Raw genomic sequence first — 16,150 nt, 5'->3', positions numbered from 1 at the left:
GCTTTTATAGGTGAAAAGTTCCTAGAGGACTATAAGCAAGGAGACACACGTGACAGAGGACAACAGGGGACAGAGTACTTCTATCACTAAAGAGATTCTCATAATAGACGTCAACCACTCTGGGGATGCAACTTTCTTTGTCATAAAGGGATGCTTCCTTCATTCTGCGTCATTCCCATCATACTATACATATGTGTGCAATGAGCATTGTAATGTGTGAATTAGTGAAGCAGTGAGTACCAAAATAAGACTGTGGGATGAAAAGATGAGACCCCACTTTTGGAGTGCATCAGCATTTCAATCGGATTATGCTTGTGCCATGTGTCAGCTACCGACTACCTGCAGTAGCCAGCAGCCTTTGTAAAAGGAGGAGGAAACAGCATTTGCAATGCAATAGGTCTCGCTTGAGTTAGAGCTATTGGCATTGTAAATTCATAATTGGACTTTTCTTGCCCCATAAATTGGTCAACCCTACCACATGATTTGGTCTTTCCTGTCACATAATTCCAGTGGCCCTGCATATATTTAAAGCACTTCCATTTACCTTATTTCTCTATCTGCAGCCAAAAATGAAAATGTTGCCATTCGGCATCCTAATTTAAATCTGCCATTCTAGTTCCAATAGAATACCACTTTCACCACCCCACCATCAGAGTTACTGGCTGGCTAACAGAATTACCTGTAAAAATGACACAAGACAGCTATGGAGGAGTAATGAGAGAAATAAAATAGAAGGGTCACCAAAACATACTAAGGGGGTCATTACGACCCTGGCGGCCGGGGACCGCGGATGCACCGCCAACAGGCTGGCGGTGCATCCAGGCCAATTCTGACCGCGGCGGTAAAGCCGCGGTCAGAAAAGGGAAACCGGCGGTTTACCGCCGGTTTTCCCCTGGCCTGAGGAATCCTCCATGGCGGCGCTGCAGGCAGCGCCGCCATGGGGATTCCGACCCCCTTACCGCCAGCCTGGTTCTGGCGGTTTTGACCGCCAGAACCTGGTTGGCGGTAATGGGTGTCGTGGGGCCCCTGGGGGCCCCTGCAGTGCCCATGCCAATGGCATGGGCACTGCAGGGGCCCCCTAACAGGGCCCCACCAAGATTTTCAGTGTCTGCATAGCAGACACTGAAAATCGCGACGGGTGCAACTGCATCCGTCGCACCCTTTCCACTCCGCCGGCTCCATTCGGAGCCGGCATCCTCGTGGAAGGGGGTTTCCCGCTGGGCTGGCGGGCGGCCTTCTGGCGGTCGCCCGCCAGCCCAGCGGGAAACTCAGAATTACCGCGGCGGTCTTTTGACCGCGCAGTGGTATTCTGACGGCGGTACTTTGGCAGGCGGCCTCCACCGCCCGCCAAAGTCAGAATGAGGCCCTAAGTGTTCAAGCAATCATAATGTAATAAGGATGTTAAGTTGGCCGGAATAATGGCCATAATTGCAACAGGGAGAGATTAATAAAACATATGCAATTATCATATAAACCCATTAAAAACCTTTATCAGAAGTAAACTTTTAGCATTAGACTGTAATGCTCTGAACAGCTACTAGAAGACTACACAATAAAAGTAGCATTTGTGAGAAACATTACCTAGTAACCATATAGTTAGCCCCTAAGGGGCATAACCACATGACAACAGAATGGCAGAAAATAATGCAATGCAACCATAGATTTAGCCGCTAAGGGGTGTAATGCATTACACATTTTCAGAGCTAGCAAGCCTACCGGAATATTATTACAAACTAGACCCTTAAAACACAAACTACTCTCAGCTGTAAAACAAAAGTTCCTACCATAAGAGTGCTTACAAAGACACTGAATGGTGGGAGGGTTATTATTTTGGGGTCCCCACTAATCTAGTGTTCGGAACCAAGGATGACCTGAACCAAGGATGACCTAAACAGAAAGTGTGTGTCGTGCTGAACGTTTTGGCAGTGGTCTTATCGTCCCAGGACCACCACTGGCTGAATAATGTCTTGAGAAAGTAATGCTCTGCAAAGCATTATGGGACGAGTTTCCGAGTGCAGGGAATATTGTAGTACCTTGACTGTAATGCTCAAAACAGCCTCTAGAGAACACCACAATAAAAGTTACATTTCTAAGAAACACAGTCATGCAACCATATTGTTAGACCCTAGAGAGCATAAGCACATGAAAAGAAGATGGCACAAACGTAACGCAGTTTAACCACAGATTTAGCCCCCAGACAACATAGTGCCTTATAGATTTTCAGGTCTAACAAGCCTACTACAATATAATTACAAACAAGGCCCATGGAACACAAACTTCTTTTGGCTATAAAACAAAAGGCCCAGCCATGAGAGTTCTTAAAAAGAGACTGAATGATGGGATAGGCTATTATTGTGGGGTCCCTAATAACCTAGAGTGGGGAACCAGGGATTACATAAATAGGAAGAGTTTGTCATGCTGAACGTTTTGGTGGTGGTCTCATTGTCCTAGGACAATCACCGGCTGAGTTATGGGCAAAAATGTTTTCAAAAAGAATGTTTGCAAAGCATTATAGGGCAAGTTTCCCCGAGTGCAGTGCATATTTTAGTATCGCCTCTCCCGCTCTGTCGGGAGAGCTGCTTTGAGGATTTCTGTGTTTTTTTTATACAGCATTTATCAATTAAAAACTATGGAGCGCGAACAGGAGAGCCAAAAGAAATGGCACTTATTAGGTAACAGTGAGAACAATGTGATCAGTGATTCAATACCGCCGATGGAGCTTGCCCTGTCCTGCTGTGAGCGCCATGGCCACCATGGAGCATAAAGGGGAAAGATAGTTTGCCCATGCTGAAATATATCGGCAGTCGTGCAATAATCCCTGTAACAGGGTCAGTCTACAAGGTGGAAACAAAATTATCCCAAGGCGGGACAAATGTAATGCATTTACCAATGAAATCAAGGAATTTTTTTAAGGCAAGCCCAGGAATGAGTGAAAGTGATGGGTGCGTGATGGGTGTCATTAAAAGCCCAAAGATAGATAATAACAAGTTGAAAAGTGCTTGTGTGCTCAACCTAAAAAGTGAGTGCAGGAAGAAGGGGAGAGGAGAAATGGTAGAAATCCAGTGGAGAACTTGTAATGAAGGAGGAAAGACGCAGATGGGTTGAATGGAGATAGAGAAGGAGAAGAAATATGAGGAGTGTTTCAGATCAAGATGATCTGAACTGGTGAAACTTTATGTGGCCATCTTGGGGTCAGGCCTTCTCGTTTCTATCTGCACAAAAAAAAGCCAAAAAGACGGCTATGATAATGTCTTTCTTGCATTATTTGTACTCGAGAAATGCATTTAAAAAATGCCCACTGTGGTGAAAATATTAAAAATGAATCACTCTCTCTTTGCTATGGTACAAGAATATAGTGGACTAAATATCATCTGACAAAAATATTTTTCCTAAATATCAGTTACAGAAACAACAAGGTTTGACCCCCAACAAGATGTTGTTTTTGAAAATGATATTTGTGGCATGTATTTAGGTCAGGCGATATTTTTGTCAACAATTTATACAGGCGCTCTTTAGAAAGCATGTAAGAGATGTAGGACAGAATGTGACAAAAAATGTGATGAATGATTGTAAAATAATCACTTATTCATTGCAATGGAAGCAGGTCATATGAGGTGGAATGATAAACCACACAGTCAATAACATAATGTAAGAAATATTTGCTCCTCTGAAGTCAAACTTCAAACTTCAAAGTTTATTTATCATGCACAGTTGATTAAAACCATTACGTATAAGTTCAAAAACATAAAAAGAAAACGATACTATTTTAAATACAATCAAATTAAGCTGAGTTTGGTTGACAGTTAAAACTGTATCACATCAGGGTCGGTTGGAATGAGCTGACCCCTTGGATAAGAACCTCTGAATACCATTTTGTATCAAGCATTTTGTCAAGCCAGGTTGTAGAACCATGCTACTTATAATGGTAGCAACTCACGGTTACCTTGCGTAACCCACAACCACATGCAACCAAATAGCACCACATCAAAGGGAAAAAAGCATATTAGACAAGGACATATGACACCCACTCATCTGGTTGCAAAATAAAATCTTCTATAAATTCACTATTCAAATAATATACACTAAATGTTAACAAAAGATTTGAGTCAAGCAGATGTTCACTATGAAAAATATCAGTAATCCATGGAAAATGTTCACATTGTAAAATAAGAATGCGGCCCTACAAGGGCTAACATATACTTCAGTAAGCACAGGCATGAACCACACCTATGTTCTGCCTTCAGAAATGCATCGATACATAAAATACAATATAACGATTCCAGTTTAAAGCTATAAAGACAAAATGCTGTACTTTCATGGTAACTATGATCATAAGGATGCCACTGTTGCATTTCAAGTTCTTGCATTTCAAACCTACTGTTCCTCAAACTTCAGTCCTGGCAACTGGAAAATTCCATCCTGCCACTTCAGCCCAGTATTTGAAAGTCTGTGTATGTTTCCTTTGTGATGCAACTTTAAACCGAACCATACAGGCTGAATACTTCATGGCAAGAATACATGCCACGAGGAGCTGTACTCAAGTAATAGTTTGTGTCTGTGACTTTTCCTTTTAATGTTATTCGTCACTTCCCTCCTCGGGCATCCATGTGCCATTAGTCTTACTGCTGGGAAAGACAGTGCAGCTTCAGGATGTGGTCGCCCTTAATTTAAAAAGGTTAAGGTTTGAAGCTTCTTACAACTCTTGACATATTCAGAGGGGGAGGGTTAAGGCGTCGGAGAGAGATGGTCAGAATTTCAAAGATGGCCGATCCGGAGAGGGAATGTCAGGGTTTCAAGAAGGGGATCAGAGTTTCATAGAATACTTAGAGTACTTATAAGGGCATTCAAAGAGGTGGTCATCAGGTCTTTAGAGAGGAATGATAAGGGTGTGATAGAGAGCTTTTCAGGATGTAGTTAAGGGTCCATAGTGGGACTGGGAACCCAAAGCTGCCCTGGCAATTTCTTCAGACCAGCTCCTGCATGGAGGCCGCAAACGAAAATGAGTGGAATCTCCTGGCTTACTGCTTTTGATACTGGGTGCCGATATTGCAGCACCACTGCAAAACCAATCCTCAGTAACAGAACCGACCCACACACTTCCAGTCTCCTGGGAAAATGCCCAATTCACAGTATGGCCAGACTGACCTTGTATGTGACTGTCAGGGTGTCAAATGGTGATGTTCCAGGCACTGGTGATGGATATTCAGGATGATACAGATGTTTAAGGGGTCAGCGAGATACATCCACAGAAAAATAAATGGGTCATTGGTTTTAGATAGTGAGTCAGGAGTTTGAAGGAGGACTGAGATGGGTTCGGAGAGGGGTGATCAGAATCTCAGAAAGTGCCAAATCAGAACTGAAGAGGGTTGTTTTGTTTTTTGGACAGGGGTGATCATGCATTCCAAGAGAGCTGGTCAGGGGGAGAGTGATGGTCAGCAGGGTCAGATTGGGAAGGCAGGCAGTTGGGCACTGGGCCATGGGACAGTGTCTCAATGTCACCTGTGGGCTGGTTTTTAAGGGCCTCTGTAAACCGGCCCACAGAGACTTACTGTCTACACTCAGTCACTGCCAGGCTGCTATAATGTGGTGCCAGAATAATGGGCACTCCCCTGCCACACTGTCAAACTAAGGCTGTTGGCCAGGTGTTGTACTGGCCCTTAGGGCATTCTCACCTCACCCCCCCTGTCTTGTGTGGCCAGCGCAGCCCAGCCTAGAAGTAGTGTCATCCCCCGCTGGGCAATCACATTTAGGTCATTGTGTGTGTGTAGGGGGTGGGAGAATGCAGGAGCCTTGCAGGGGGACCTTTCTGAACTAAGGCTTATTGGAGAAGCAGCCACTCTGCGCTTTTCTTCACCCAGTGCTGCTAGGCTATACCCTGAGGTTATATGTGCAGGGGAGGGGGTGAATAAAAGAAGTAGCCTCGCTAGTGGCCTGGTGTTGTCACCTCAGTCCCAATGTCTTTAAGATCTTGGTGGAGGGTTGGGGGGGTGTTTGCATAGGCCTCCCTGTGAGGCCACCATTCCCAGAGAAATAAAAAAACATAAGATGTACCGTTATGGTCTCAAAGCTGCTGACGTTGGAACTGAGGAAGTGCGTTCAATGTCTGACGTCAGCTCAACATCCAATGATGCTGGGCAAATTACTTAATCTCTCTACCTAAAATGAAATCTAATTTGATCTGGTGCAGTGTAGCTGATGCTCATGGTAATAGCTCCAATGCCTTTGGGCTGAGTTCACACTACATAAATCTACAAACAAATAACAATTTGGGAACGTGAGAGTTTCCACGTTTTGGAGTGCCAGGGCATAATTGTGATTCCAATCCAACACTGATGGTCAGTCAACGGACCGTCAGAGGCTCAGAGAGATTCACACCTTGTCCAGCGTTGGCCGATCGTGGGCTCCGGGCGGGGTGCTTAGGGCTTCAGACACAGCCTGACAATGTTTCAGAAGCCTTGACCTGAAAACTGGACACAGCCGGCTGATCGGATGCTTTCTTGCATCCCTGGAGAAGGAGCCTATTACTGGGCATAATGCATTGCTGAGCAGTCAGCTGATCGTTGGATTTGCATTTCAGCAAAAGAAATGCCATCAAATGTGCCTCACATAAAACCTCTCTATAGGAAAAAGGGACAGAGAGAGCTTAACTTCCTCTCACTTCCCTAGCAACCCGCCTGCAATAGATCTTACAGTACAATGGACCATCCACTTACACATTTGTCACGGTCTCTCCAGTGCTGAGGGCTAGAACAGACAACCAAATAACTATAGAGCATAGCTTTACAAAATTATAAAAACGGAATCAAAGGACTGTAATTAAACGTGTTTCATGTTGCTCACTTAATTTGCTGGCATAACCTCAAACAGACTGAAATCTGTCACAAACAGTACATCTGCACCACGTGCCTTCAAATACTCTCTAAACAACGTGGTATTTTATTCTGTGCTGCACAAACCACCACCAGATCACCTACATGTCCACAGAAACAATAATAAATAAAGTTTTTACTTTAAGAAACACCTGATCACATAATTGTGTTTTTTTCCCAAACTGAATTGCAGTGCGAACACCAAAGGTAGGACAGCTGGACGAGGCCGCAGCCACTGAAAGGCCGGTAGGACTGGGCCAGAGATGGATAATAGAATGTAACTGAATCTGCCCCACCCCTAGGCCTGTCCTTCTCTGGCTATTATTGATTCTCGTTTTCTTTGTTTCACTTAAAACACGTGTTGTGCACACTGATTCATCTCGAAGATAACGTGATTGAAAAGATGAATAGCTAGGTTGATTAACAAAGAGGCGTGCATGCACACGTATCCAAGGATGCACACACATACACACACATGAAAACCGACAAAGGGTCTTGAACAGATACACCTTCACACAATTACACTCACGCATGCAGAGTAGAGGTGGGCGAGCCAGTAAAAACTCTGGCCAGGCCCGAACCTTATGGCAGGCTCTAGCTCACCTCCTCTTGGAAACCACAGCCCAAAGCGAGCCGACCTGTCATGTGGCTTCTGTCTGCCACCTACACTCTGCTCTCATGTAGGGCCGGCTTTAGGGCGGTGCGAGCGGTGCGGCCGCACCGGGTGCTGACCTGGATTGTAGGTCACTGACCTCAGGGGGCGCTCTGTTTAGTAATAACTTAGAAAGTAAGATTTCAAAGCACCTGCTGAAAAGTTAATTGTGCGTCCACCCTTCAGGAAGCAATTACAATGTCAAGATACCTCCTGTGATTAATGTTCCTGCTAGGGAGAGACATGGTAGTTTTGGCTAGCAGCAGCTTTGACTCGCCATAAAATAGTGTAGACGGTTAATATACCTGCTGCAAAGAAAAGAACTATATTTTATGTGGATGGCTGAGTGGATTAGTAAAGCCAGCCTTTACAAGCGCTTTAAAACAAATGAATTTATGTGAAAGCGGGGCTATGGAGAGGATGAGAGGCACATTTGCCGGGTGGTAGTGAGGGAATCCCAAGGAGGTGGTCATGGGGTGGGGATGCGCCATAAAAGACGGTTGCACTGGGCGCAACCAGGGCTAAAGCCAGTCCTGCTCTCCTGCACCATGAATTGTAGGCAAAACAGTAATCTTTGCTATAAAACGCGCAAGAGAAAGAGATACTCTCTTAGTGGGTGAACTGCGCAAAATGGAACAAGAAAACCCGGGATCAATCACATCTGCCCTGCTTCATAAAGTTATGTGATCCTTGACAAATATTTTATTTTACAGAACCACCTTTTTTTAATTATCATCTAGGAAAACACCTTCAGATATCCAAATTTAGGATGTGCGCAGGGCCACTGAAATGATGTGATTAGGCAGCCACAGCCTTTTTTGGACAATCCTGGATTTCCTAAATTTGTCACATAGTTAGGGATCCCAGTTTTATGGTATTTTTTTTTTTTTACATTTCTGCCTGTATTTATCTATATTTATATATATATTTGGCCATCTTAGTAGTATTTCTCCATATATTATATAACTGATAAACGTGTACTCATACATTGATGCCTGTCGCATTTTAGCAAATTAAGCAGCCAAATATAGCAAAACACTACACCCACAGGTAAATATTAGCATTATAGTACAGATATATGTGAGCTTATGCCTGTATATAAGAAAATCTCAACCTGCTTTTTAACTTCCCATGCTGTTTATGTGCTCAGTTGTTGTCCAGGAAATCATGAAAGACAGCATGAAGAGTCACCCACAAGAAGCACTATTTTCTGTATGTTTCCCCTTTAAAAAATAAACACAGACAGGAAAGACATTGTTTTCTGTCTAAATATGTAAAAACTGTATAAACGGAAAACAGGGAGCCTTACACATAATCCATTGCCTGCTACATAACTGTAGATTTTAACCAAAAAAAATGTGTTTCGAGCTCAAACGGATCAAAAGTTTCTACAGGAGTGAGGAGTGTGTCCCAATACCTTTCACAGAAGTTGACTGGTCCTTATGTAACTGCCTATTTCTGTACCTGGGTGTTAAATTGGGGTAAAACGGTTAAATCTTTTCCTAGTCAGTTACCACGTGGAAAAATGACAAAGTAATGAAGTAATGCTATCACAAAATGTGTCTCATTAGTTTGCTTTTCTTGCCACATAATTCAGTCAATCGGGTTGCATAATTTGGTCCTCACCTGAGGCATAATTCCAGTGGCCCTGATTATAACGTTGCTTGAACTAATAATGTAGGCCACATATTAAAACGTACACATAACAACTGACTAGCCCCTTAGTTCATCAATGGTGTCGTTTTCAAGGCAGGGGCAAGGCAGCAGGAATGTTTAAAAAGTATCACGTTTAATAAATGCCTCTCAATCTAGTGATAGTAGCGGATATACTAACGTGAATAACTTCTGCGTGTTGAAGGAAATATATACTTTTTTGAATTTTGAAGAAACCTTATCGTATTTTGGAATGATGTTTGTGGTTGAATAATAGTATGGCTCGGCTCGTGCATGCGCCTAGAGAACCGAGCCAGGCCCTTAACCTGGCTCTGGCTCTCCCTGTTAATTAGTTGGCTCTCCCACCTCAAAATGAGAGAGCCAGGCACATAATCACAGGGAAACCAAGCGCCTATATGAGCTGTGCTCTATTAACCCATCCTGCTGCATTCTGTGTTCGCAAAACCTCCCAGCCTACGGAAAGAACACCACATATAGCCAAAGGGAAGGTAGAGTGGCCTTGTGTCCAGATAGCAGAGGGAGGCAGGCGTATGCTCATTGAAAGGAAAAAGACTGATTTTCAATAGAGGGAGGACAGGGACGCTAAAAATTAGAAAAAGAGGGGGGGATATGCCTCAGAAATGAGGACAGGGGTGAGATTATCCCACAGACAGAAGTGGGCAAGTACCAGACGGGGGGACATACGACGAAAATTTGATTTGTACTCATAAAAGAGTGAGGAAGGAAGAAACGTACATCAAAGCAGGAGAGTGACAGCAAAGGTGTGTGTTTTCAATACGCAAAGAGAACTGAGGTAGGTGTAGACCCCAAATATTCATGGGGTGGCGATTTATCAAGCAAATACCCCAACCAAGACATAGAGGCCGAAAGAGAGCGAAAGAGAGGAGGTAGGGAGGGGAGAAGGGAGAGGGGGTGGATACACGTACTACGGAGCGAGTGTGCAGGAGTATTACAGAGAGAGAGAGAGCAGTTTGGCAAACGCCAACAAGTGAGAGATCACACATATACAACCGCAGACATAATGATAAAGACAAAGTTTGATATATAATATACCCAACCAAAGGAAGGGTACTTACGGAACGAAGCATTACCAGACAAGTCAAGAAACAAACATATTCTAGAGAGAGAACAGAGAGCCAGCATATATCCTAGAGAGTGGACAGAAAGGTCAGCATGCTTCCGATAGAGGGGCAGCGCTAGGCAGATATTAAAGAAAAAGCTGTCAAAGTCACTTCGAGTGTGTACCACTCTCCAGAGAGAAAAGGTGTGGGCAGTGATGGCAAATATCAACACGGGGGAGATCACGCATATTTACAGGGAGAAGATAAGAAACTAACATGGACAGAACCAAGGCAAGGGTACAGGAGGCCACCGGAAGCTAAGGGAGAGAAGAGGGCAGCTGTAAGAGGCAATACAGGAAACAGACGTACTGTATGGTGAGGACAGAGAGACAGCATCAGTTCTAGAAAGTAGACAGCGTGGCTATTTTCTGCAAGAGAAGGCAGAGCTAGGCATATATTACAGAGAGAGTCGCCAGCGGTATATACCCCAGAAAAAGAATGATACGCAGAATATATACCGCCGGCAAATGATCATTAGGAGTCACCCCTACCTAGCTTTGGAGGAATAACTAGTAAGAATTTGGTCCAGGTTAAGGGTGAGAAGGGAGTCATTGAGATTGTCAGCTATTACCCTCAGTTATGATAAAATAGAGAGGTATTATTAATTGAGTTAGCGAGAGAGGCTTAACTACCCTTGAATCGAGGGGCTGAACGACTTCCGGGGAGGAGCTATGCTTGTATGGACTTCCAGCTCAGTGCCTAATTATTTTTTTGACCTGGATGACGTCCCTGCCACTGACCCTCTTCACGTACCCAGACAGACATTCATTCACAGACATCTGAGTCCCACTCCTCAGAATTATGAGAAACATGTATTTCTTGCAGCCTCTGACAGCTGCGCGTGTCACGTGCGCACCCGAGCACAGATGAGCATCCGCTTCCGCAATCAGTACTCGGAGTGTCACTGCTGAAAGGGGGTGTCTCTGAAAGATAATGTTCTGTGAGGTCGACTCTCCATCACCTGTGCCGTTGAAAAAATATATAATGCCGTGCACACATGTCCTCTGCCCTGAATCGTACAACGATGACGCTGACTGGGGCACGAGCACCGGGAGAGCGACGGTTAGTCAACCCAACTCACACCCCAACCCCCAACCCCACGTCATTGTCAGCCGAGGCCATCCCACCCGCTTTCTATTTGCACCCTTCCGCCCCTCACGCACAATGATGCCCTACCTCGCCCTGCTGCTCTGTAGCCCCTCCCCCAGCAACATATGATCCCCGGACATGTTACTTAGGTCGCTGCATCTTCTCCTGTAGCCCCGGCACTAAAAATATGCAAACGCCGTTGACATTTTTTGTCATTTAACCTATTATTACCATTTTGCACAGCCTATGAATTATCTGATCCTCCCTCCACCTCATCAACACTCCACCCCCATCCTTCCCCTCCATGGCTGCTCCTCTCCAGCACAACCACCGCCGGTGTTTCCATGCGCACGCCACATCCATTCAGTAAAAAAGATGGGAACTAGAGATCCAGCATCCTCGTGCAGTAGGTCAGACAATGGAAAAGAGGCGCTGGCGCATCCCTTACCGCAATCACGTTGACGAAGGTGGTCTTGCCCGAGTACTGCAGGCCCACTAGTGTGAGCTCCATCTCCTCCTTCCAGAAGAGGGCCTTGAACCAGTCCAGCAGCTTGTTAAACAAAGCGATCATCCTGAGGCCGGACAGACCGAGCTTCCGTCCTCCTGTTCTCGAGGGTCCACTGAGTCCCACTGCAGACCCCCTGGGAGAGAGAGGTATTCCTAGGATGTCAAGCCGCCGTATCCTCCTCCCGCTGCTGTTGCACCAGCGCCGGCTGCCTCCCTCCTCTTCCTCCCTTGCTGCTGTCGCTGCCTGCCTCAGAGCTGCCTAGGAACCAGCCTCTCTGCTTGGCTCGATAGTACACGTCCAGTGATGGGTGGGGTTTCGCTTTCCCCAGCTTCCCACAGGCTGCTGATAGGGGACAATGCAGGAGACACACTCAGTCACTCCCATACAATTTTGCACACACAGACAGGGCTGATGCTCAGGTCTCCTCGTGAGGCGCCCCCTGCCATGGAGGATGTCTTTAAGATGTTCATAAAGCCCTTCCAATGCATGTGATACATTTTATTCTGCCTTAGATGTGCCAATATTGTACTGTATTTTAATAGCATTTATACAACCCTAACTACCCCTGGCGAGGCGTTGAAGCGCTTTAGGTGTTCGTAAAAACTCATTTCTCCGCTTCTTAGTAAACGGTATTTTCTCCACAACATTATTTAACTTTTTCTGATAGGGAATTGTAATGTTTAAAGGGTAAAATAGAACGTATTTAGCCAAAATACTTCCAAGCATGCTCACAAACCATTTCAGCTACAAAACAGGTGAAAGTAAATGAACTGGAAACCACCAGCTCATACTGAGCCCTGGGTAGGTGAGGGCTCTATAGTTGCACGTTTGGCATACATGTTAAAGATTGACAGGGCGTTGTATGAGACAGATAGCCTGCAAAGACCTGCTATATTAATGGATCTTTTCATAACTGTCTAAAACAGTAAACTACAGAATATACGACAATAAATCGCACACCAATGCCTGCAAAGAAAATGTGTTTGTCATACCTTTTAACAATTTCTTTTATTAATACCCCCGAAACTTCCTAGATTGAAGTGTTATTGTAAAAACACTCTGCATCCTCGAAAGCCTTGAGGAATGTACTTTTCTTTCGACATAAAAGTATGCATCCAAAAATGTTTTTTTTTGGAGTACCGATAGTGAAATATGACATATAATAAAGCTTTTAGTCTACATGTTGTTTCAAGTTTATCCAGCTGAAATTGAACATTATTCATAATATTCATTAACTATCATTTATGCATCACCAAGTAAATTGCCTTGATTTGTATTGATCCTATTCAAATCTTTGTTTCCATCCAACTTCAGAATTATAAAAAAATGTGCTTCATTTTTGATTTCCTAATTGTTGAATGTGTAAAGTTCATTTACATGTATGTGCATTTTATTGTGTGTTATAAAACAATGACATCCGACTTCATAAGCTAGTACGATATTGTTCGGGAAAGACATGCACAGGGAGGTTATTTTTTTTATTATAAAACACAGTCATCAGATCTAGTTTCTTGCCATTTATTTAGTCAGCATATAACATGTTGACTGGTTCTACATTCGGAATCAACCCAAAAAACTTTGAAAAAGAGCTGGGTCTTCCGTTGGAGATTATCTGGTTGCAGAGGCAGTTGTTAATTATATGGTACTGGACAGTTTGTGGTCATAGCTGGTGCAAACTTTTTTTAAAAAATTTGCTTTTATTGAGTTCTATATGATTAACAAAGAAACAACAAGAAAAAAGGCAGAAGAGAACAACTAACAAAAGAAGAAAGAAAAAATAATGAAGCAGCCAGTACAACACATAGAATAAGTCCCTTCAGCTTATATAGGACATCATTATAGGCTCAAAGGGCCATTAGAAAAGCTACAGTAGCTGTTGACCCTTCAACATAATCCTGTTAATGAAAATATTTCTGACTTATCCCAGTTTATATTGATGCCTGACATCCCTTCAGAAAGAAGAATTTCCCTAAAGAGAGGAGATATGTTAGTGTTGGTGTGGCAAACATATCAATATGCCATCTGCAAAAAGAGAGACCAAATGTTCACAGCCTCCCATATATATTCCTTTATCAGCATGATGACCTCTACAATGCAGTCCAGGAGCTCCATTGCTATTGCAGAAAGCAGCAGGAATAGGAGAAACCCCTATCTGGTACCCCCAGCTATAGTCATGGAGCAAGCATAGCCAATGTTCACTTAGTAACTCCTAGGGGCCCAAGGATTATAAATACATATTTCCACAAGACTTAGTCAAATGCCTTTTCAGTGTTACAAAAAATGTCAGCCGCAGATATCATTCTGGTACATAAGGGCAAAGAACATGCAGCAATTGTAAACTGTCATAAATCAAAGAATATACTCATTCAGATCAGGCACAACGATTCCCTGCCTATGGGGCCATAGACATTTAGGCGGTCATTCTGACCCTGGCGGTCATGGACCGCCAGGGCGGGGGACCGCGGGAGCACCGCCAACAGGCTGGCGGTGCTCCCAAGGGCATTCTGACTGCGCCGGTTTTCCGCTGCCCTGTGGAATCCTCCATGGTGGCGCAGCTTGCTGCGCCGCCATGGGGATTCCGACCCCCTCACCGGCATCCTGTTCCTGGCGGTTTTGACCGCCAGGAACAGGATGGCGGTGAGGGGTGTCGTGGGGCCCCTGGGGGCCCCTGCAGTGCCCATGCCAATGGCATGGGCACTGCAGGGGCCCCCGTAAGAGGGCCCCACAAAGATTTTCAGTGTCTGCCATGCAGACACTGAAAATCGCGACAGGTGCTACTGCACCCGTCGCACCCTTCCCACTCCGCCGGCTCCATTCGGAGCCGGCTTCCTCGTGGGAAGGGGTTTCCCGCTGGGCTGGCGGGCGGCCTTCTGGCAGTCGCCCACCAGCCCAGCGGGAAACACAGAATAACCGCGGCGGTCTTCTGACCGCGCAGCGGTATTCTGGCGGCTCCCGCCGGCACCGCGGTTACCGCGGCCGGCGGGAGTCAGAATGACCCCCTTAGACTGTATTTTAGCCAGGAATTTTGTGTTCCATGTATAAGTGAGAGAGGTTTACATTTAACTTACATAAATAAAAGGAATTTCAATTAAATAAAGTAGCAGTATAGAATATATTAATTGTAATCGTTGATCTTTGCATATTAAACAAATATAAGTATATATTAACAAAATATATTTACATGTAAAGGTTAGGTAATTCATTTAATACTAAATTAATTCAATATATCTGAAGGTTTGGTTAAAGTTATACATTTACTTTAATTACAAATTACGATTTTGTATTACATTCTTAAATTAGTTGTATATTAGTAATACATTTTAAAAGTTATGTTTAGCCTAATACATTATTTATAATTTAACCCATTCCATTTAAAGATTAGAGTTAGGGTTTTAATTAAATACTTCAGTTCAGTGTAATCTTCATTCAGTTTTAAGAGAAGTAAAATCATAAAAGCACACATCATAAAACACATGATTAAAAGTATTTTTCTAAAAACAGTTAAGGTAATTTCTTAGCTATAATCACATGTGAGTTTCAAAGAAATAAAGATTTGGTTAGAATTATATAAGTGATGTAGATTTTCTTCTTCATAAAACATGTAGAGTATGGGCCTATTACGACCTTGGCTGATGGGCCACTCCATCACAAATGTGACGGATATTCCGCCTGCCATTTACAAGTTGCATAGGATGTAATGGAACTTGTAAAATGGTGGACGGGATATGGAGTAGCCCACCCGCCAATGTCGTAATCTGGCCCTATATGTAATAACAGTTTTACATACTAGCACACCATTTAATCCAGATAGGAACCTAAAAACTTCCAGATAGCATACAATTCCCCCCTCAAGATTATTGGCTTTGAAAAATGCTTCCTATATATAGTGTAGAATTTACAAAAAAAATGCCAAATGCATGGTCATTTCAGTTGATCTATTACCATATGGGCAGATGCAGTCACGCAGCACCCTATGATATGAGTTAGTAACCAGTGCTAGACATGGTTGAATGTCTATGTGATTATAAATGGACATGTAACTCACAATAGTGACTTTACTGTCGTCTCTCTGGCTTTTTTCCTGAGTTCTCATTGAAGTAATACACTCCTTATGTTCCCTTTTTGAGAACTGTGGAGATAGTCTCAGAGGTCTTCCAGGAGTCATCATTTAACTTACAGATTCTCTTCATTATATCCCTGATATTTGAAAGCCATGAATTCATCATTCCAGTAGTTT

The 16,150-nt window shown here is 43.8% G+C and overlaps 1 protein-coding gene across 1 annotated transcript in view; it reads right to left on the bottom strand.

The window, feature by feature from the left end:
* The window catches only part of ARL8A (ARF like GTPase 8A), a 155,370-nt gene extending 143,035 nt beyond the window's left edge, over positions 1-12,335 (bottom strand). The window contains exon 1 of the mRNA XM_069238941.1: positions 11,854-12,335. Within this exon, the coding sequence (XP_069095042.1) occupies positions 11,854-11,976 (123 nt within the window). The 5' untranslated portion in view covers positions 11,977-12,335. The remainder of the gene's footprint in view (positions 1-11,853) is intronic.
* Between the last annotated feature and the right edge of the window lie 3,815 nt (positions 12,336-16,150).

This window comes from Pleurodeles waltl, chromosome 6 (assembly GCF_031143425.1).
Source record: "Pleurodeles waltl isolate 20211129_DDA chromosome 6, aPleWal1.hap1.20221129, whole genome shotgun sequence".
Classification (NCBI taxonomy): Eukaryota; Metazoa; Chordata; class Amphibia; order Caudata; family Salamandridae; genus Pleurodeles; species Pleurodeles waltl.
This window is presented reverse-complemented; position numbering and strand designations above follow the sequence as displayed.